At 39.9% G+C, this 22,944-nt stretch overlaps 1 protein-coding gene across 1 annotated transcript in view; it reads left to right on the top strand.

The window, feature by feature from the left end:
* The window catches only part of ZNF280C (zinc finger protein 280C), a 65,313-nt gene that overhangs the window by 2,112 nt on the left and 40,257 nt on the right, over nt 1–22,944 (top strand). The window contains exons 2-5 of the mRNA XM_019019857.2: nt 6,350–6,396; nt 19,071–19,217; nt 22,165–22,230; nt 22,331–22,467. Of these exons, the coding sequence (XP_018875402.1) occupies nt 6,366–6,396; nt 19,071–19,217; nt 22,165–22,230; nt 22,331–22,467 (381 nt within the window). The 5' untranslated portion in view covers nt 6,350–6,365. The remainder of the gene's footprint in view (nt 1–6,349; nt 6,397–19,070; nt 19,218–22,164; nt 22,231–22,330; nt 22,468–22,944) is intronic.

Here is a 22,944-nt window from a genome sequence, read left to right as displayed (position 1 = left end):
GAGTGAGCCTCCATGCCCAGCCTTCCTCAGTAATTTGAATCAAATATATATGTCTAGACTTTTTTTCCCAGTGCTCTGCACATTCAGAGAAACATCACTAGTAATGAACTGTAGAGATGACCCCTGAAAGTAGAGTATTCGTCTAGACTTTATTCATTTGCTGCAAAGTAGTTTTCTTTTAAGGAGTATTTTTTTTTTCATTTTTTTGTTTCCTTTTTAACTTTTTATTGGCAAATGATAATTGTGTGTATTTATGGGGTACAATGTGATGTTTTGATATGTATACATTATTGAAAGAGGCTAACATAGCCATCACCTTACCAATTTATCATTTTGTTATGAGAATGTTAGAAATTATTTTAGCAATTTTGAAATATACAATACATTATTAGTATTAGCTGTGGTCACCTTGTAGTGCAATAGATAACTAAAACTTATTCCTCCCATCTAATTAAACTTTGTACTCTTGGATCAACATCTTTTCCCCATCTGTCCCACCCCTGAACTCCCAAGTCTCTGGTAACCATCTTTCTACTCTCTGTTTCTATGAGATAAAGTTGTTTAGATTCCACATGTGAGATCATACAGTATTTTTCCCCAGAGACTAAGAGAATCCAGCTGCTTTTTATTAAGATAAAGACATTTGCAAAAATGTAAACCAATATTACTTTTCTCATTAGATTTGTTTTTTAAAAGTTATTCTCATTAAAAGTATTTTTATTAATTTGTAATGGGCTTATAAATATTTTAAATAAAAACATTTGAAATCTGTCTCAGTTTCAATTTCTAATATGGGAAATATCAACACATATTGTCCATATAAACATAAAGCTCATTGGGGTTCTCATTAAGTTTTAAGTGAAAAGAAATCCTGGGATAAAAGAGTTTGAGAACTACTGATGTGATGCAGTTTATTTATGATATGATTTTAATTGAGCTCTTCATGTGAACTAGATTTGTTTTCTTTAAGTGCTTGTATTCATCAACTTACGGTATGACTTCAGGTAAGGAAGGAGAAGTTGAGAAAAATAGTGCAAAGTACTGTTCAGGAATATTTCACGTGCTTTATTTAATGTTCACAGTAGTGCTGCAAGGAAGGTATTACTGTTTTCGTTTTACAGATAGAAAAACTAAGGCTTACAGAGGTTGATTATACTTACAGATTTGGCAGCAAGGAAGTGGTAGACCAGAAATTCCCACTCAGGTTTTCAGCCCCTATGTCCAGTGTTCCCATCAATGCACTTACTTACATTTTCCCTGGTGGATAAGTTTTACTCCTATAAAAAGCAAATTGATTAATAATATATACTTCTTGAGGTTACTTTAGGAATTAGTGATTATAGAATATCTTATGAAACTTACATAAAATATTTACTATACAGATTGGCTTCGAAAGGCCAGTAATTGTACATTAGTCTTTTCCCCATATTATATTTTACATAAGAATTATAATAAAAGCGTATGCCTATAAAGTCTATACCCTGAGTATAAAGTAAAACTTCTTTGTAGAAGTATATTTTATTATAGTGCCCCATCCCAAAGCTGACATAAAATGTTGTAAAATATAGGCAAACTTTGCAAAGTATTATGCTAGTGAGTTTTAAATCTTAGTGTAAACCAGCTATTTTCTACAAATAGATGAAGTATGAAAATTAAGAGACAAAAGTTGAAAATGAATAAATTAGGATAAAATAATAAAGTTATTAAATGTCTTCTCAAAATGTACCTGGACTTCATGTGTTCAGGGTTTCAGAAAAAAAGATAATTTGCATAGTATAAAAACTTGGACAAAGAAAATATGAAGAGCCTCTATTTTCTTTCTGAATTGTATGTAATTTGTTCCCAAAACCTACTTTGAAAGTTTGAATCGTTGAGATGCCGGTCAAATTGTCTAAGGAACCAAGATATAATCCAGTTTTCTTGGATTTGAGTACTATACCAATTCTTGTTGTAAGAAAAACATTTCACAGACACCCCTGAACTTAAAATGTTTGAAACATTCTTAGAGTTCTTACACAACCATAAAACAAAGCAGTCAAGTGAAACTACAAAACCATTGCCATTTGAATCAGCTTTCATATATTGAGTGAGTATTTTGCTGAGTCACTGCCTACCTACTTCTATTGAGTTTTTCATACCTACTTATATATACTATATATATAATATATTCCCTACTTATATATAAATAATAGCAAGGTTTTTTATTTGAACCCTTTCAGTACCTTCATTTCTATAGCTAACCATATGGTCATTGCCCTTCATTTAGTGCAAATGCGTCATTTAGGTATATAAGGTTGGTCACCCAGGGAATCCCCAGAGCAGGCTTATGTTAATTTTTTTAGATAGCAAAAGTTAAATAGCAAAACAAAAAGAGAATTATATTGTTATAGAGCTCTCTTGCACAACCTGGAATATATCTATTTTCCTGAGAGGTCTGTTGACCCTGGTTTGAAAAATGGGGTAATCCATTGATGAGTTTATTAGTAGTTTTAAACACAGTTGCCAGAAACCTAGCTCAAAGTAGATTAAACCAAAAATGAATAATTATTTTCTCTCTTAACTGAAAAGCTGTTGTGGATAATTTGCTTCAGGCATGGTTATCTTCAGGTATTTAAATGGTATCATCAGGACCTGAATGTTTACCTACTCTCCCTTTCTCTACTCCAGAATCGTACAGCTTTGCTATCTTTGTTAGGTTCTTTCTTTGGTACTTTTTCTCCACATCACTCCCAAGCCTAAATCCTACCAGCTGATTATTTTCTTTCTTTCTTTCTTTTTTTTTTTTTTTTTGAGATGGTGTCTCACTCTGTCTCCCAGGCTGGAGTGCAGTGGTGCAATCTCGGCTCACTGCAGCCTCCACCTCCCAGGTTCAAGCTGTTCTCCTGCCTCAGCCTCCTGAGTAGCTGAGATTACAGGCACATGCCACCACGCCCAGCTAATTTTTATATTTTTAGTAGAGACGGGGTTTCACCATGTTGGTCAGGCTGGTCTCGAACTCCTGACTTTGCAATGCACCTGCCTCTGCCTCCCAAAGTGCTGGGATTACAGGCGTAAGCCACTGCACCTGGCCTTATTATTTTCTTAATAGCATTATTGAGATACAATTCATATAGCATACAGTTTACTCATTTGAAGTGTGCAATTCAGTGGTTTTAGTATATTCACAGTTGTGCAGCTAGCACCACAGTTAATTTTAGAACATTTTCATCACCCCAGTAAGAAACCCTGTACCCATTAACAGTCACTCCCCATTTCCCACCAACCCTCCCAACCATATGCAGCCTCTACTCTACTTTCTGTCTATGGATTTGACATTTCTAGACATTTGGTATGAATGAAATCATACAATATGTGGTCTTTTTGACTGTCTTCCTTCACTTAGTATAATGTTCTCAAGGCCCATTCATATTGTAACATGTATCAGTGCTTCATTCCTTTTTATTACCAAATAGTGTTTAGTTGTATGGATATATCACATTTTGTTTGTCCATTCCTGAGTTGATGGGTATTTGAGTTGTTTCCACTTTTTGGCTATTGTGAATAATGCCACTGTGAACATTTGTGTGCAAATTTTTGTGTGGACATATGTTTTCAATTGTCTGTCTCTAGGAGTGTAATTGCTAGGTCATGTGATAACTCTGTTTAACTTTGTGAGGAACTGCCAAAGTGTTTTCCACAGTGGCTGTACCATTTCACATTCCCACCAGCAGTGTATGAGGGTTCCAATTTCTCTACATCCTTGCCAACACTTGTGATTATCTGTCTTTTAATTCTAGCCATCCTAGTGGGTGTAAAGTGACATCCATTAACTATTTAAATGTTTTTTTATTGTGGCAAAATACATATACTATTTACCATTTTAACTATGTCAATCTATTTTTAACTTTTTGTAGAATAAACTCTTGTAAAACATAGTTGAATTTTAGATACATAAAAGCTGAAACCAAAAAATAAATAGGAATTATAATTATTTATACAGGCAGTCTTCAAAAAAATGAATGGGTTTTGTTCAGTAGGTGTTTCCTCAGTCAGTTACTCTGAATTCATTTTTTTCCCCCAGAAGAACAGTGTATTAAACATGGGTATAGTACCTCCACCTGAATCAGTAGCTGAAATATGGAGTATTCTTTCCTCTTGTGCCTATTTTGATGCCAACTCTGAGTTGCAGAACCTAGAGACCCTCTGGAGTTGCTATTATAGGAGCTCTTAAGATGCCCACTCTGTATCTTTGCTGGATATTCCATTTCTCTGACAGCTGACTTAATCCCCCATACAATTCCTTCCCTTGCCACCAAAATTCTGATATGGTGACTTTAGGGGTTTTTGTGATAGTTTTAGAAGGCTGCAATCCTTCCCCAAAGGAATCCATGAAGTTGTATGTATTTGTTTATTTTAAAAACTGGAACTAAGTATGGTAGTATTCTTTTGACGTGTCGTCCCATAGAAATTCCATAGCTGCATCATCCACTACCGTAGCCGCTAACCACTTGTGGCTTTTGAGCACTTGAAATATGGCTAGAGTGACTGAGGAGCTGGATTTTTATTTTTTAATTAAGTTGAAGTAGCCACATGTGGCTAGTGGTTACCTCATTGGATAGCACAGCTTTGGACTGAAGTTATGGCTCTAATGGCATCTAAAGATTTCTGACTTTTTAGAGCACTTATGAGCGTAGCAATTGAGACTCTTTGGTGGCTGCATTGGGCCTCAAAAGCTATCTCTATAGCCATAGGCAGTAAATATGACTTGTTTATATAGACTACTTGTACATTTAGTAATTATTTTAGGATGGTTATGCCAATAAATACTTTATATGATCATTTAATTAAAGTGTTAAGCCAGGCACAGTGATGTTCACCTGTAGTCCCAGTTACTTGGGAGGATCACTTGAGCCCAAGAGTTCAAGGCTGTGGTATGCGATGATCAGTCGTGCTTGTGAATAGCCACGGCACTCCAGCCTGGGCAACATAGTGAGACCTTGTCTCTAAAACATAAAAATTAAAAAAAAAAGTGTTATATGAATCTCATAGGCTGTGCAATTGTGACTTTAAAAAATTCTGTGCTCTTGGTAGCAATAGATCCTTAATGTTGAGTAAGAATGGTCACGTATTTATCTGCGTGGCATATGTATTACCTTAATTCTAATTTAGGAACAAGCACTAACTATCCAAGTAGTTGAGTTTAAAGAGATTTGAATAGTCAGACCTCAAAACTAGGGACATTTACTGAATTACAGAATTCACTAGAGACTCTTGTAGTAGAAATCCAAACATTTATACAAGTAACTTCTTCTGGAGTTAAAGTAATACTTTCCCCTTTGCTCTAATTCCGTCCAAATAATTTGGAATTAGGGAGTTTGCTTTTGCCAGTTGGAAGATAAAGACAAATGTGAAGACTGAATTAGCTCTGTATATCCTACTTTAGATTTCTTATGTCTGATTTTTACCTTTTTTGTTTTATAACTTAAATAGTATTTTAAAAGTGTTTATTCTGTATGTAGAATATATGGTATGTTCAGTGCACGAGAACTCAGGATACAAATTCCTGTTTTAGAAAGCAGTTCACATTTTTTTTGATAACGTTTAATGTAACAGCTTTTTGAAAAGCCCAAAGAACCGTAGACGGATTGTAAACTTCTGAAGGCAAGGACTATGGCTTATTCATCTTTGTATTTTCCCTAGAACCTGGCATACTACCCTGAGCACAAAAGGCAATGAACAGTTACTTTATAATGAAGTGTTCTATTATGCAATTTATCCAATTACTTTTCTGTTACTTTTCAAAAAACTAAAAATATCTAAATGTATGTGTTTTCTTATAGTAATAATATTTCTGAAATGTGAAGAATAGGAATCAGTTAAAGATTAATGTCACTTAGCATTTCAGAATTCAGATTTACTAAAACATATATTACAGGATAATTACTCATTTTTGCATAAAGATCCCTTTTGAAGTTTATTTGCAATCTGATAACTCCGATTTCTTCAAGTAGTAAATGTTTAATACATTTAACTATATGTTAAATGTATTCATTTGGAAATGAACTAATTATGGAAAATGAATTACCTGTGTGTATTAAACATATCAAACTCAAAAGGTGGGCTTTTGTAGGAGAAAAAGACTAAATTTGTGTGCATTTAATTTAACAAAATCCACACTAGTAGTAGACATCTTTATTTTAGAGGGTGGAAAACTGAGACCTAGCTTACTGTCTTGTCTGGAGTCATATGGTGAGTGTGCTGGAGATCAAAGTTAGACCCAAAGATTTTGGATCTCAGGTTTCATGTTTCAATACTTGGTGTTACTTAAAGTGACTCATAACATTGATTGATGTCATGTGTTCGTACTTAGGTGACCTTGCAACTTCATGGATGACGACAAACCTTTTCAACCAAAAAGTAAGTATTTCCGCTGTAGTTGATACTAATAGGCATGGTTTTTGTACTGTAAACCTTTCAAAAGAAAAGATTAGAGACAGAAGTGGGCACATTTTCTTAAAAACAAATATTATTTATTTATTTATTTATTTTTATTTTTTTGAGACAGAGTCTCACTGTGTCGCCCAGGCTGGAGTGCAGTGGCATGATCTCAGCTCACTGCAAGCTCCACCTCCCGGGTTCACGCCATTCTCCTGCCTCAGCCTCCTGAGTAGCTGGGATTACAGGCACCCACCACCACACCCAGCTAATTTTTTGTATTTTCAGTAGAGACGGGATTTTGCTGTGTTAGCCAGGATGGTCTCAATCTCCTGACTTCGTGATCCACCCGCCTCGGCCTCCCAAAGTGCTGGGATTACAGGCGTGAGCCACCGCACCTGGCCTGTTTATTTATTTTTAAGACAGATTCTCACTCTGTCACCTAAGCTGGAGTGCAGTGGCGTGATCTCGGCTCACAGCAAGCTCCGCTACCCAGGTTCAAGCAATTCTCATGCCTCAGCCTCCCAAGTAGCTTGGATTACAGGCACCCGCCACCACGCCTGGCTAATTTTTGTATTTTCAGTAGAGATGGGGTTTCACCATGTTGGCCAGAGTGGTCTCGAACTGACCTCAAGTGATCCACCCACATAGGTCTCCCAAAGTGCTGGGATTACAGGCGTGAGCCACCGCGCCCGGCCTAGTTTCTTACCCCATAGATAATCATGTGTTAAGTACCTACTACATATCCAATACACTACTGTGTGTAGGAGGAAATACAAAGAAAGAAAATATGTTCTTCACTCTCAAGGAGCTTACTTTGGAGTTGAACATGTATAATTAAGACACACTAAGAAATAGGCAGTTTGAGATCATATATATTAAATCTTGAATTGCATAGCATAGACTGTCAGTGCAGTAAGAGGTTAAAGAAAAACAAATCTAATGGTTTGCTGAGGAAGTTATAATTGAACTAAGAGTTGGAAAAGGGCAAGTAATCAATTTGGGGGGATATCTGTTTGAAGTTAGATACTTATTAATATGGCATTTTCCTGAATCTCTGTTACCACTTCTATTAGGTAGATATTGTGCTCATGTTAGAGGTGAGAAAATAGGTTCAAGTAATTTCTCCAGAGTCACATAATTAAAAATGGTGCAGTGAGGATTTGAACTATTCAATTTGATGTCAAGTGCATGCTCTTTCCACTATACTCGAATGATGTGGACAGTATAAGGTAAGGAGAAAGGGTATTCCAGGTGGAAGAAGCAGTACGAATGAGGACTTCAAAGGACACAATGAGAGCGGTATTTTCAAGTGTTCAGAATATACAAATACTGAAATATGAATTAATACTTTTAATTGTCTGACTTACAACATTCTATGTAATGTTTTTTGAGGTATTTGGAAAAAAGGGTCAGTTCATAATATTGGTTACATTTGGGAGAATGTGAAGATTTTTTGTTTTGGGGGTTTCTTTGTTTGGTAGGCAGACTACTGAACATCAAACAATGTTATGCCAAGCCATGATATCTGGCATATCTGTATAGAAGAGGAAATCAAAATGTTTTAAAAGAATGGAACCAATTTGTTAAGAGGTTTTGTTTGTGTACTATCCTCAAATCATTGTTTTCAAGTTTTACATGTTAAGGCCATGCTAAAGGATGGTCTTAATTTTGAGTCAAAAGTAGAAATGGCATTATTTTAATATAGTAAAATTACTGTTAGGAATGACTGCATTTGAAAAACAAAGATATCATTGTCTAAGCCAGAACCCTGAAGAAGTTTTATTTTGTTTTTATTTATTCTTATAGTTGTCCCCGACAATCCACATGTCACTCCACCACTTATATACATTCCCATTTTTATTATTTATTTTTTATTTTTTATTTTTTTGAGACAGAGTCTAGCACTGTGGCCCAGACTGGAGAGCAGTGGTGCCATCTCTGCTCACTGCAACCTCTGCCACTCAGGATCAAGTGATTCTCCTGCCTCAGCCTCCCAAGTAGCTGGGATTGCAGGTGTGCCCCACCACTCCCAGCTAATTTTTGTAATTTTTGTAATTTTAGTAGAGACGAGATTTCACCATGTTGGCCAGGCTGGTCTCGAACTCCTGGCCTCATCTCAGTCTACCAAAGTGCTGGGATTAAAGGCGTGAGCCACCGTGCCCAGACCCCATTGCTGTTACATTAGTTTACATCTCCTTCACTATTTTTTAACCTAAACAATACACTTATCTTTTTTTAAAGTCAAACAACTTGAAAAGGCTTTAAGTTACTTAAGCACAGTCTCTTGAAGGGAGGGAGTGAAGGAGAGATAGAGAGGTAGAGATAGGTGTGTATGTGTGAGCACATGCAGGTACCTATATACTCCCTGTTTTTTCAAGCTAAAAAACTGAAAGCATGTACTTTCAGTTGTATAGCTGTTTTTCTAATAATTACTTCCACGTTTCTCAGTTTTTAAAACTCATGTGTACATATGTTGTCTCTTGAATCATCAAGTTTTGCCGTTACCTAGTGATTTTCTATCAAGGAAGATGAGGATTTTAGTTTTCTTAAAGCTTTTTCTTCCTTTTAAGCATCTCTCAATATAGTTATATCTGAATTTTTCAGTAAATCATATTCGATGATTTTATGATGACCGTAATACTGTTCACGGGTGAGCATGGTACTGTATTAATGTATTATGATGGATACATTTCCTTTTCTCTTTTTCTATGTATTGTTCAATTAAAATTTTCATTTTATAATTTAGCAAAGTTTATTAAAACCTATAGCCATTCACACCCTTCCAGAGCCTTTTTTTTTTTTTTTTTTTTTTTTTGAGACAGAGTCTTGCTCTTGCCCAGGCTGGAGTGCAGTGGCGTGATCTCGGCTCACTGCAAGCTCTGCCTCCCAGGATCACACCATTCTCCTGCCTCAGCCTCCCGAGTAGCTGGGAGTACAGGCACCTGCTACCATGCCTGGCTAATTTTTTTGTGTTTTTAGTAGAGACGGGGTTTCACCATGTTAGCCAGGATGGTCTCGATCTCCTGACCTCGTGATCTGCCCGCCTCGGCCTCCCAAAGTGCTGGGATTACAGGTGTGAGCCACCGCGCCCGGCCCTCTTTCTTTTATTTTATTTTCTGAGACAGTCTCACGCTGTTAACCAGGCTGGAGTGCAGTGGCGTGATCTCAACTCACTGCACCTTTACCTCCCGGGTTCCAGCAATTCTCCTGCCTCAGCCTCCCGCCTAGCTGGGATTAAAGGTGTGCGCCACCATGCACTGCAAATTTTTGTATTTTTGTTTTCAGTAGAGACAGGATTTTGCCATATGGACCACACTGGTCCCACACTCCTGACCTCAAGTGATCTGCCCGCCTCAGCCTCCCAAAGTGCTGGGATTAAGGTCGTGAGCTACCGCGCCCCCCCACTTCCTTGTCCCCTTTTTTTCTTGAGATGAAGTCTCCCAGTCGCCCAGACTGGAGTGCAGCGGTGCAGTCTTGGCTTGCTGCACCTCCCACTCCCGGGTTCCAGCGATTCTCATGCCTCCACCTCTGCCTCCCGTGTAGCTGGGAATACAGGCGTGCACAACCACCGCGCCCGGCCCCATGGCCTCTTAATTCACTTTTCCTGCACTGAAACTTGTCAGGTAATCTAACAATTTAATGTTTAATATTTTAATAATATTTAGGGGGATTGGCAGCTTCCTGGGAGTGGTATTCTCCTGCACAGCTCTTGTCCTGGGACTTTCTTTTGTTTTTGTATTGTGCTTAATGTCAGATTTTCTGCATCCTGTGCCATTCTCCTTAAGTCTTGTTTTGGTGGATTCCTACTAAGAAAGGGGGAATGAGAGGGAAATGTTGTATAATATTGCTGGTCTTTATTCTTATTCTTATTTTTTTTGGAGATAAGCCCTTACTCTGTTGCCTAGATTGGAGTGCAGTGGCACCTTCATGGCTCACTGCAGCCCCACCTCCTGGAGCTCAGGTGATTCTCCCACCTCAGCTTTCTGAGTAACTAGGACTAGAGTGCGCACCACCATGCCTGACTAAGCTGTTCTTTATTCTTGTTTGTTTGAGTGAGACTCTCCATCACCCAGGCTAGATTGCAGTGGCAGGGTCCGATCTCAGCTCACTGCAACCACCGGCTCCTGGGTTGAGGCGATTCTTGTGCCTCTGCCTCCCAAGCAGCTAGAATTACAGGTGCGCACCACCATGCCCAGCTAATCTTTGTATTTTTAGTAGGAACGGGGTCTCACCATGTTGTCCATGCTGGTCTCAAACTCCTGGCCTCAAGTGATCCACCTGCCTTGGCCTCCGAAAGTGCTGGGATTACAGGCCTGGGCCACCACACTCAGCCACCTGGCAATTTCCGATATTCTGAAATTTCATATGTCCCGCTAGTGTAGTTTTTATTCTTGATCATTGTGCTGGCTGCTAGTGGGCCCTTTCTTTCTGTAGATTTATATCCATGAGAACTAGGAATTTTTTTTGTATTTTCCTTTGATTACTTCTCTCCTTTTTCTCTCTTTTTTTTTTTTCTGGAGCTTTTGTTAGGTGCATTTTATACCTTTGAAATTGATTTTTCTACCAATCTTGTTTTCTGTGTTTAATATATGTGTTTTTTGTCTTTTGGTTTCACATTTACTCAACTTTGACATTTGACTTTTTTTTTAACTGAATTTTGGCTGTCTTTATATAATATTGTTGTCTTATCTGTCTAAAGATGTTTATTATATCCTATTATTGTCTCTTGCTCTGTGTTATCTGTGTCTTCTTTTTTTAACTTTTATTTTAAGTTCAGGGATACATGTGCAGGTTTGTTATGGGTACACTCATGTCTTGGGGGTTTGTTGTATAGGTTATTTCATCACTCAGGTATTAAGCCTAGTACTCATGAGTTATTTTTCCTGATCCTCTCCCTCCTCCCACCCTCCACCCTCAAGTAGGCCCTCAGCGTCTGTTGTTCACCTCTATATGTCCATGTGTTCTCATCATTTAGCTCCCACTTATAAGTGATAACATGTGATATTAGGTTTTCTGTTCCTGCATTAGTTTGCTAAGGATGATGGTCTCCAGCTCCATCCATGTTCCTGCAAAGGACATGACCTTGCTCTTTTTTATGGCTGCAAAGTTCTCCATGGTGTATATGTACCACATTTTCTTCATCCAGTCTACCATTGATGGGCATTTGGGTCGATTCCATGTCTTTGCTCTTGTGAATAGTGCTGCGGTGAACATATGTATACATGTGTCTTTATGATAGAAGAGTTTACATTCCTTTGGGTATATACCTAGTAATAGAATTGCTGGGTCTAATGGTAGTTCTGTTTTTAGCTCTTTGAGGAATCACCACACTGTCTTCCACAGTGGTTGAACAAATTTACACTCCCACCAACAGTGTATAAATGTTCCTTTTTCTCTGCAACCTCCCCAGCATCTGTTATTTTTTTGACTTTTGAATAGCCATTCTGACAGGTGAGAGATTATATCTCAGTGTGGTTTTGATTTGCATTTCTCTAATGATCAGTGATGTTGTGCTTTTTTTCATATGCTTGTTGCCTGCATGTATGTCTTCTTCTGATAAGCATCTGTTCACATCCACTGCCAACTTTTCAATGGGGTTGTTTGCTTTTTTCTTGTAAATTTGTTTAAGTTCCTTATATATGCTGGATATTAGCCCTTTGTCAGATGCATGATTTGCAAAATTTTTCTCCTGTCTGTAGGTTGTCTGTTTACTCTGTCTCTAGTTTCTTTTGCTCTGTCTATAGTTTCATTTAATTAGAGCCCATTTGTCAATTTTGGCTCTTGTTGTAATTGCCTTTGACGTCTTTGTCATGAAGTCTTTGGCCATTCCTATGTCCAGAATGGTATTGCCTAGGTTGTCTTCCAGGGTTTTTATAGTTTTGGGTTTTACATTGAAGTCTTTGATCCATCTTGAGTTGATTTTTGTGTATGGTGTAAGGAAGGGGTCCAGTTTCAGTCTCTTGCATATGGCTAGCCAGTTATCCTGGCACCATTTATTGAATAGGGAGTCCTTTCCCCATTGTGTGTTTTTGTCAGCTTTGTCGAACGTCAGATGGCTGTAGGTGTGTGGCCTTATTTCTGGGCTCTCTATTCTGTTCCATTGGTTTATATATGTGTTTTTGTACCAGGACCATGTTGTTTTGGTTATTGTAGCCCTGTACCGTTTGAAGGCAGGTAGCATGATGCCTTCATCTTTGTTCTTTGTGCTTAGGTTTGTCTTGGCTATCCAGGCCTTTTTTGGTTCCATATGAATTTGAAAATAGCTTTTTCTTGTTCTGTGAAGAATGTCATTGGTAGTTTGATAGGCATATCATTGAATTTATAAATTACTTTGGGCAGTATGCCATTTTAACGATATTGATTCATCCAATTCATGAGCGTAGAATGTTTTTCCATGTGTTTGTGTCATCTCTGATTTCTTTCAGCAGTGTTTTGTAATTCACATTGAAGAGATCTTTAACCTCCCTGGTTAGCTCTATTCCTAGGTATTTTATTCTTTTTGTAGCTGTTGTGAATAGGATTGTGTTCCTGATTTGGCACTTGGCTTGACTGTTGTTGGTGTATAGGAATGCCACTGATTTTTGTACGTTGATTTGTATCCTGAGACTTTGCTGAAGTTGTTTATCAGCTTAAGGCACTTTTGGGCAGAGACTATGGGGTTTTCTAGATATTGGCTCATGCTGTCTGCAAACAGGGATAGTTTGACTTCCTGTCTTCCTATTTGGATGCCGTCTATTTCTTTCTCTTGCCTGATTGCTCTAGTCAAGACTTCCAATACTGTGTTGAATAGGAATGGTGAGAGAGAGCATCCTTGTCTTGTGCTGGTTTTCCAGGGGAATGCTTCCAGCTTGTGCCCATTCTGTATGATGTTGCCTGTGGGTTTGTCATAGATGGCCCTTATTATTTTGAGGTATGTTCCTTTAATACCTAGTTTATTGAGATTTTTTTTTTTTTTTGAGACGGAGTCTCACTCTGTCACCAGGCTGGAGTGCAGTGGCACGATCTTGGCTCACTGCAACCTCCGCCTCCTGGGTTCAAGCCATTCTCCTGCCTCAGCCTCCCAAGTAGCTGGGACTGCAGACGCACGCCACCACACCCAGTTAATTTTTTTATTTTTAGTAGAGATGGGGTTTCACCATATTGGCCAGGATGGTCTTGATCTCTTGACCTCGTGATCCGCCCACCTCGGCCTCCCAGAATGCTGGGATTACAGGCCTGAGCCACCACACCTGACCGTTTATTGAGTATTTTTAACACGAAGGGGTGTTGAATTTTATTGATAGCCTTTACTGCGTCTGTTGAGATAATCAGATAGTTTTTGTCCTTAGTTCTGTTTATGTGATGAATCACATTTATTGATTTGCATGTGTTGAATGAACCCTGCATCCCAGGGATAAAGCCTACAAGATAGTAGTAGATAAGCTTTTTGATGTGCTGCTGTATTTGGTTTGCCAATATTTTGTTGAGGATTTTTGCATCCATGTTCATCAAAGATGTTGACATGAAAGCTTTTTGGTTTTTTGATTATTGGTTTTTTCGTTTTTTGTTTTTCATTTTTTCTGAGATAGCGTCTCATTCTGCCACCCAGGCTGTAGTGCAGTGGCACAATCTCAGCTCACTGCAACCTCCACCTCCTGGGTTCAAGCGATTCCCCTGCCCCAGCCTCCCAAATAGTTGGGCTTACAGGTGTGCGCCATCATGCCTGGCTAATTTTTGTGTTTTTAGTAGAGACAGGGTTTCGCCATGTTGGCCAGGCTGGTCTTAAACTCTTGACATCAAGTGATCCGCCCACCGCGGCCTCCCAGAGTGCTGGGATTAAGGTCGTGAGCCCCTGCGCCTGGCTCCTTCTGTCACCTCTGTTTTTGTTTTTGTTTTGTTTTGTTTTTTTTTCAGACGAAGTCTGGCGCTGCCTCCCAGGCTGGAGTGCAGTGTTTCGATCTCAGTTCACTGCACTTCCCCTTCCGGGTTCCAGAGATTCTCGTTCTCTCCTGGGTTCCAGAGATTCTCATTCTTTAGCCTCCTGGGTAGCTGGAACTACAGGCATGCACCACTACCGCGCCCGGCCCCATGGCCTCTTAATTCACTTTTGTTACACTGTGAAACTTGTCAGGTTATCTAACAATTTAATGCTTAATATTTTGGAAGATTGGCCGGTCTCCTGGAAATGATATTCTCCTGCGCTACTCTGGCTGTTTGCTCTGTAGGCCTACTGCACAGCTGTTGTCCTGGGATTTTCTTTTGTTTTTGTATTGTGCCGAATGTCAGATTTTCTGCATCCTGCATTGTCCCCCTTCTTAAGTCTCGTTTTGGTGGATTCTTCCTGAGAAAGAAAGGGTGAATGAGAGGGAAATGTTGTATAATATTGCTGGTCTTTTTTTTTTTTTTTGAGACAGGTCCTTACTCCGTTTGCCTAGACTAGAGTACAGTGGTGCCATCATGGCTCACTGCATCCCCAGTCTCCTGGGGCTCAGGTGATTCTCCCACCTCAGCATTCTGAGTAGCTGGGAAAGAAGTACTTGCCATCATGCCTGGCTAAGCTGTTCTTTATTATTATTATTATTTTTTTTTTTTCGAGACTCAGTCTTACTCTGTCGCACAGGCTGGAGTACAGTGGTGTGATCTCACCTTATTGCAACCTCTGCCTCTTGGGTTCAAGTGAATCTTCTGCCTCTGACTCCCAAGTAGCTGGGATTACAGGCTTTCACCATCACCCTGGCTAATTTTGTATTTTAGTAGAGATGGGGGTTTCACCATGTTATCTATCCAGGCCGGTCTCGAACTCCTGGCCTCAAGTTAACCACCCACCTCCGCCTTCCAAAATGTTGGAATTACTGGTGTGAGCCACCGCATCCAGCAAAGTTTTATTTTTTTGTTGTATCTCTTCCAGGTTTTGTTATCAGGACAATGCTGGCCTCATAGAGTGAGTTAGGAAGGACTTTCGATAGGAATAGTACCAGCTCTTCTTTGTACATCTTGTAGAATTCAAGTGTGAATCCATCTGGTTCTCTCCTTTTTTTGATTGGTAGGCTCTTTTTACTGGTTCAGTTTCAGAGCTCGTTATTATTCTATTCAGGGCTTCAGTTTATTTCTGGTTCAGTCTGGGGAGAGTGAATATGTCCCAAAATTTATTCATTTTTTCTGGATTTTCTAGTTGGTGTGCATAGAGGTGTTCATAATATTGTCTGATGTTTATTTGTATTTTTCTGGGTTCAGTTGTTGTATCTCCTTTGTTGTTTCTTATTGTGTTTATTTGGATCTTCTCTCTTCTGTATTAGTCTAGCTAGTGGCGTATTTTATTAATTTTTTTCAAAAAACAACTCCCTGATTCACTGATCTTTTGAATGGTTTTTCTTGTCTCAGTCTCCTTCAGTTCAGCTCTGATTTTGGACATTTCTTGTCTTCTCTCTTAGCTTTGGAATTGGTTTGCTCTTGGTTCTCTAGTTCTTTTTGTTGTCATGGTAGGATGTTAAATTGAGATCTGTCTTTTTGATGTGGGTGTTTAGTGGTCTCTTTACATAATCCCATATTTCTCAGAAGTCTTGTTTGTTCCTTTTCATTCTTTTTTCTCTATATTTTTTTGGCTATCTTAGAAAACCAGTCTTCAAGTTCTGAGATTCTTTCCTCCGCTTGTTCTATTCCGCTATTAATACTTATGATTGCATTTTGAAATTCTTGTATGTTTTTCAGCTCTATCAGGTCAGTTACGTTCTTTTCTATACTGGCTATTTTGTCTATCAGCTCCTGTATTGTTTTACTATGATTCTTAGCTTCCTTGGATTAGGTTTCAGTGTACTCCTGCATCTCGGTGACCTTTATTCCTGTTCATATCCTGAATTCTTTTTTCTGTCCTTTCAGCCGTCTCAGCCCCCTTCAGAACCCTTGTTGGAGAGCTAATGCAGTTTGGAGGAAAGAAGGCACTCTGGCTTTTTGAGTTGTCAGAGTTCTTTTGCTGGTTCTTTCTCTTCTTTGTGGGCTGATGTTCCTTCAGTCTTTGAAGTCACTGTCCTTTGGATTATTTTTTTCTTCTACCTGATGACCTTAAGGGTTTGATTGTGGTATAAGGTAGATTCAGTCAACTGGCTTCATTTCTAGAAGATTTTAGGGGGCCAAGGCTCAGCTTACAACTCCTGGAGTGCATGCTCTAATTTTGTAGGACTGATATTGGGCCTCTGCTTTTTTCTCTGGCTTCTCAAGGTTAGGAACTCACTGTGCTAGGGGGACTGAGGTGCTCGTGGACCTCTTGTCCCAGCACGCCAATGGGTGGTGCCAGCCAAACTGTTTTGTAGGGCAGTGACAGCAGGGCCCATTCTTGTTCACACATGCCAATGGCAGCAGCAGCACAGCAGAGTGCACACTCATCAGCTGCTGCAGGGTGCTAGCGGCTTCTGCGTGGGCTTTCGCAGAAGTGGCAGAGGCAGCATGGCTCAGGGGTGCAAGGGCCCCAGCTGGCAACTGTGTGTATGGTCATGCTGGTGGTGGCATTAGCATGGGGATGGGGCACTGGCCGTTGCAGGACTGTATGCACTCTTTGTACATGTTGATACAGGCAGAGATGGCCGCTCAGGCTGGGAGAGGGTCCACTGTTCTCTGTGCCTAGTTACATTCTAGTGGCAGTGGTGGCTCAGGGGCAGGGTGCTGGTGGGCACAGGTCTTGCAGGCTCTGTGCTCACCAAGGCTCCGACTACAATGGTAGTATGGCAGAGGAGGGTGGGCGGAGTGCACTCCCACTGGCAGCAGACAGGGCAGGGTGCACATACACATATGTGCTTACGGGGCAGGGAAGGCAAGATCCACTTGCGCACATACGCACTGACTGGCAAAGTGATGTGGAGGGTGGCCATGGACCCAGGGTAAGCTGGAGTGGGGAGAATGAGCAGGTGGGCCAGTGCATGGCCACAAGGGCAACCCTGCTGGAGCTCTCCGCTGGTCAAGCCCGGTTGGCCAGCTCAGGAGCTATGATGCGGGCCATCAGGGCACCCTAGGCTGTACTGCAAGAGGGAATGGGCAGACTGGGGCTCCAGGAGAGGACAGCAGACCAAAGAGTGCTCAGGTCAGATGGGCAAGACCACCCTGCAGAGTTCAGGTCTGACAGTTCCCCTAGTGCTATAGTCTCCTATGGAAACAAGCAGAGCCTAGGGGGATGGGCATCCCAGGCTGTGCTTGAATGCAGATGTTCCTGCAACAAACCCTCTGGGCTCCACTCTGGCTCGTGTGCTGCCTCTACCACTTCTCTAAGCAGCTCTCCCTGCCAACTAAAGTGTCAGTGGTGATCAAAGGGTCTTCTCCTGCCGGGATTCCCAGAGGTCCATGGCAAGAGTGAGTTGTTCCTTGCCAGTTCAACTCTCCCGTAGTCATTGGGGGCCAGGAACCAATCCAGGTGCACAGTAGCCCCAATCAGGCTTCCCAGTTTCCTCCCACTTCATTCTAGCTTCTGTGTCTTCCCTCAGCCCACTCAGCGCCTCCCCTTTGAAGATCTGTTAAGAGTGCACCAGTTGTCCCAGTCCCTCGGTGGCAGCTGTTCCACCTGTCTGTATCTAGTTTGCCATCCTGCCTGGCTGTCGGTTTTCTTTAAAATCCTTTAATCTGTTTTATTGCTTTGGTGTTTCACATTGAAGGTTTTCCTCAATTTTCTGGTACGCATTGGTTGTCCACCCATATTTAAGAGTGAGGCACTAAAATGCTTCCCAGGAGATCTGATTTTGGTCAGAACTTCTAGGCTGGTGATATTCGCAGTATATTTTTTACTTAGTTTCTTCAAATGAGAAATGTCTAATCTGTCCTGGAACGGAATTAAGTTTCACTTAATTTCCCTATTTTCAGTCTAGTACCTCATGCCTCCTTTGCCCTGTGCCTGATATACCTGAATCTGGTTCCGTTTTTCTAGTATATCTCCTATGTATTTTCTCTTATTCTTAGTTTATCTCCCTTGTTTATACAAGTAGATTTTTTTTTTCAGATAATAGCTACAGTCTTTTTTGTAGATATAATCATCCTAGTCCTATAACTAAAACTTACTTTGGATTTGATCCTAAAATGTATTGGCCACTGTAAATGACTACTATCCTTCATTATCTATCTGTCTAGCCAAGTTTAACTGGTTTAGATCTTAGAGATTTAGTTCTGAGCTCATTTCTTTTGCTATCATGTACTGATTACAGGGCAGAGATGGCCGCTCAGGGTGGGGGAGGGTCCACTGTAGACCATGCCTGTAGTCCCAGCTACTCAGGAGGCTGAGGCACGAGAATCAAGTCAGTAGGCTGGGCATGGTGGCTCATGCCTGTAATCCCAGCACTTTGGGAGGCTGAAGCAGGCAGATCACTTGAGGTCAGGAGTTCGAGACCAGCCTGGTCAACATGGTGAAACCCATCCCTACGAAAAATACAAAAATTAACTGGGCGTAGCAGTGGGCACCTGTAATCCCAGCTACTTGGGAGGCTGAGGCAGGAGAATCGTTTGAACCCAGGAGGCGGAGGTTGCAGTGAGCCGAGATCACACCTGGGCAACAAAAGCAAAACTCTGTCGCAAAAACAAATATCAAGTCAGTAATTGCTATTAGGATTATTACAGTGCATCTTAAATATCATACTATGTATTGCACAGAAAATATTTTTCTCTTTGAAAATAAAGTTAGCTTCTCTCCTCTTGAAAATTAGACATTTCAAAAATGGCAGAACTCTTTATGGAATGTGAAGAAGAAGAGCTAGAGCCATGGCAGAAGAAAGTAGAAGAAACTCAGAATGAGGATGACGATGAACTGATCTTTGTTGGAGAGATATCAAGTTCAAAACCAGCCATTTCAAGTAAGCATTTACTTTCAGTGAAGTAACGTTTCATAAGATGGTTGTTTCTAATGGAAAATATATGAGATATCTGTCCTTCATACTGTTGTTCTTCTGTAAGGAGTTAGAGGTAAGAGGGAGAGTAAAGGTCAGTAAGAACTTGTGAGAATCAAAGCGGGAATGTAGTTGGGGACTGGAGTAAGGAGGTGAGAGGTTAAAATATCAGATGTGAGCAAAAGGAAATAACTAAGTTAATTGAGGGTTAAGATGACCTGAACAGCATTGTAAGCCTTCTGAGATTGGAAATTATAATTTTTAATGGAACCAAGTAACCTATTTATTTGTTAATTTTTTTTCTCCCTTAAACTCAGATTTACAGAAAAGGAAGTGTTTGGAATACTTTTCTTAAAATATCCTGATACGCTAAATAAGTTTGTGTTAGTGTCTGATGGGGGTTCTAATGTCTAAGCAACTGCCTCATCAAAGTATCATCTTGATATATGACTATAAAATGCATAGGTGCTGCATGATTATAGAATCTCTGGTCTGTCTACCAGCATGTGCTGTAGCCTCTGGCTACACCCATCTTCTGCAACTACTGTTTATATTCATGAAGGAGGGAGGGCCTGGTTTTCCAACACTATACTTGGACAATGCAGGCAGTCAGCACACGTAAATCTTTTTGGCTTTCTAGCAGAACATGTCCAGTACCTTTGTGGATTGTTAGATTTCTGTTAGAGTAATTAGAGTTGGCATTATTACAATGTTAAAGTGAAGATATTGGTGATGTTTATTAAAATAAAATATCTCCTCCCTGTAATCCTAGCAGTTTGGGAGGCCGAAGTGGGTACATCACTTGAGGCCAGGAGTTTGAGACCCGCCTGGCCAACATGGTGAAACCCCCTCTCTACTATAAAGATTAAAAAATTAGCCAGTCATGGTGGCGCGTGCCTGTAGTCCCAGCTACTCAGGAGGCTGAGGCATGAGAATCGCCTGAACCTGGAGGCAGAGGTTGCAGTGAGCCAAGATCACGTCACTGCACTCCAGTCTAGGCAACAGAGCAAGACTATATCTCAAAAAAAGAAAAAAAAAGTCCTCAAATATGTCTAAAGTGCAAGGGACAACATAACTGAATTTCAGGAGAGAAAGAGGAAAACAGATCCTTTTTCATTTTATTTACTTATTTTAGGCCTGGAGAAGTCAAGGAATGTAGCCAGCATACCAGTCTTCTTTCTTACCATGGCAATGAGTAATAGTGTGGTTAAGAGATGAGTTTTAAATTTTCTGAAAGCCTAGTTCTTACTTCTCTTGGCTCTAAACGTGGAATAGCATTTCTACTCAGTTTTATCAGAGGCAGAATAATTTAGCCAATTGAATTCTCAGTATCATTTCCTTTGGCAAATTGGGAGGTTCTAAGTGGAGAGCCACTTAAATTATTAAATGAGCTATATATATTTGGCATATTTATTATTGATAGTAGAATAGAATATTCTCTTATTATTTCTAGTCACTGTGACAATTTTTATGCTGAAATATTACCATATTTCAAAATTATTACTCAAATCATCTTATTGAAGCATGACAAGATTCAAGTTGGATTTATATTGATTGTAGATGACTTAGCAGTACTCAACCAAAACAATGTGTATTCAAGAGATTCTATCAAAAAGGGTATTGGGCCCACTAGAATTTCTTTTCTATATTGATAACTCAGAATTTAAGTGATTTTATTGATGTTTTATTTGTGAGCTATAAAATATTTTAGCATATGGGATCTCATCTAAATGTTTATATAGAACAACAATGAAGGCAGGGGAAGGAGAGCAAAAAACTTGTGATTGGTAGACTATAACCACCAACAAGTAAAAATAGCTCTTAGTGGATTGAGTAATACTTATCTTGAATTTCTGAATGAAAACATTATCAAGTTGTTTGAGGAGATTTTTCTTTTAGAAGACTTCCGTAATGTTTGCTCATAGAGTACTGCATTTCTATGATCAGAAAGCAACCCTACTTTGGTGTGACCCTTCACTTAATAGAATTGTTTCATGAGATCTGATTCTTTTCTCTTTTTTTTTTTTTTTTTTTTTTTTAAGATGGAGTCTTGCTCTGTCGCCCAGGCTGGAGTGCAGTGGCACGATCTCGGCTCACTGCAAGCTCCACCTCCCGGGTTCACGCCATTCTCCTGCCTCATCCTCCCAAGTAGCTGGGACTACAGGTGCCTGCCACCACGCCCAGCTAATTTTTTTGTATTTTTAGTAGAGACAGGGTTTCACCATGTTAGCCAGGATGGTCTCGATCTCCTGACCTCATGATCCGCCCGCCTCGGCCTCCCAAAGTGCTGGGATTATAGGTGTGAGCCACCCCGCCTGGCCGGGATCTGGTTCTTTTCTACTAGGAGAGAAAAAAGGAAAATGTTTGAGGTTTTATGGGATTTGTTAATGCTTTGTACCTTTTCCTGATAAGCAATTTTAAGCAAATCACTATTCTTCCAAATTTCAATTTGACTCCTCAGTAACCTAGAAGTTACGGAGTTCATAGGGGTACAAGGGTGTGCAGTCTTAAACCGATCCAGAGGGTTTTGTGAGGCTCAAACTGACTTCTAGCGTAGTAATAGATTTGAAACCCCTTACATTAATCAGATACTCTGAAACTCCAGGTTTAATTTAGTCTGTAGTCTCTGATAATTTCCTATTCAGAACTCAAGAGTAATGGTACAGAAAGTTAATCCAGTCAGCCCTCCCATCATGAAACTTCCAGATTTTTAGAGGTGTGAATGTGGCACAGGGTTGGGGAAGGGTTTGATTTCAAGTCACGGGAATCTGAATCTGTACACAACCCTGTCACCATTAAAGGAAAGAAATATACTTCAATTGTTGGTTATGCAAAGATATGTTTTTGGAGGAATTTTTCTATTAGTATATATTTCATTCACATAACAAATTTTAAAATAAATATAATTTTATAGATATTTTGAACAGAGGCCACTCCAGCTCATCTTCAAAAGGAATAAAGAGTGAGCCACACAGTCCAGGTACAGTATTACTGTAGTATTTCAATTTTAAAGTTAAATATTTTGATATAATTGGTTGTATAGAAATATATTCAATATGTTGTGTAATTTTAAAATACAGGTATTCCTGAAATACTCAGGACTGCAAGTCAACGCTGCAGAGACCCACCATCAAATCCAGTGGCTGCCTCGCCTAGATTTCATCTTGTATCTAAATCTTCACAAAGCTCTGTTACTGTTGAGAATGCGTCTAAACCTGTAAGTGTTTATAAAATTACACAATTCAGGGACACATTGGCTGTTATAATACTGAGTTAAAATTGTGATCTGTCAGCCGGGCACAGTGGCTCATGCCTGTAATCTTTGGTACTTTGGGAGGCCAAGGCAGGCAGATCGCTTGAGCCCAGGAGTTCGAGACCAGCCTGGCCAACATGGCAAGACCACATCTCTACAAAAATACAAAAAATTAGCTGGGCATAGTGGTGCACCACCTGTAGTCCCAGCTACTCGGGAGGCTGAGATGGGAGGATTGCTTGAGCCCTGGAGGTCAAGGCTGCAGTGAGCCAAGATCATACCACTGCATTCCAGCCTGGGTGAGAGGGTGAGATCCTGATTCAAGAAAAAAACAAAAGCCAACACAAACAAACCCAAAAAATTGTGAACTATCATAGCTAGTTACCATTTCAGTAGAAAAATAATCCCCATCTTTATGATATAACTCAACCAAAACCCAAA

This window comes from Gorilla gorilla, chromosome X, assembly GCF_029281585.2.
Source record: "Gorilla gorilla gorilla isolate KB3781 chromosome X, NHGRI_mGorGor1-v2.1_pri, whole genome shotgun sequence".
Classification (NCBI taxonomy): domain Eukaryota; kingdom Metazoa; phylum Chordata; class Mammalia; order Primates; family Hominidae; genus Gorilla; species Gorilla gorilla.
This window is presented reverse-complemented; position numbering and strand designations above follow the sequence as displayed.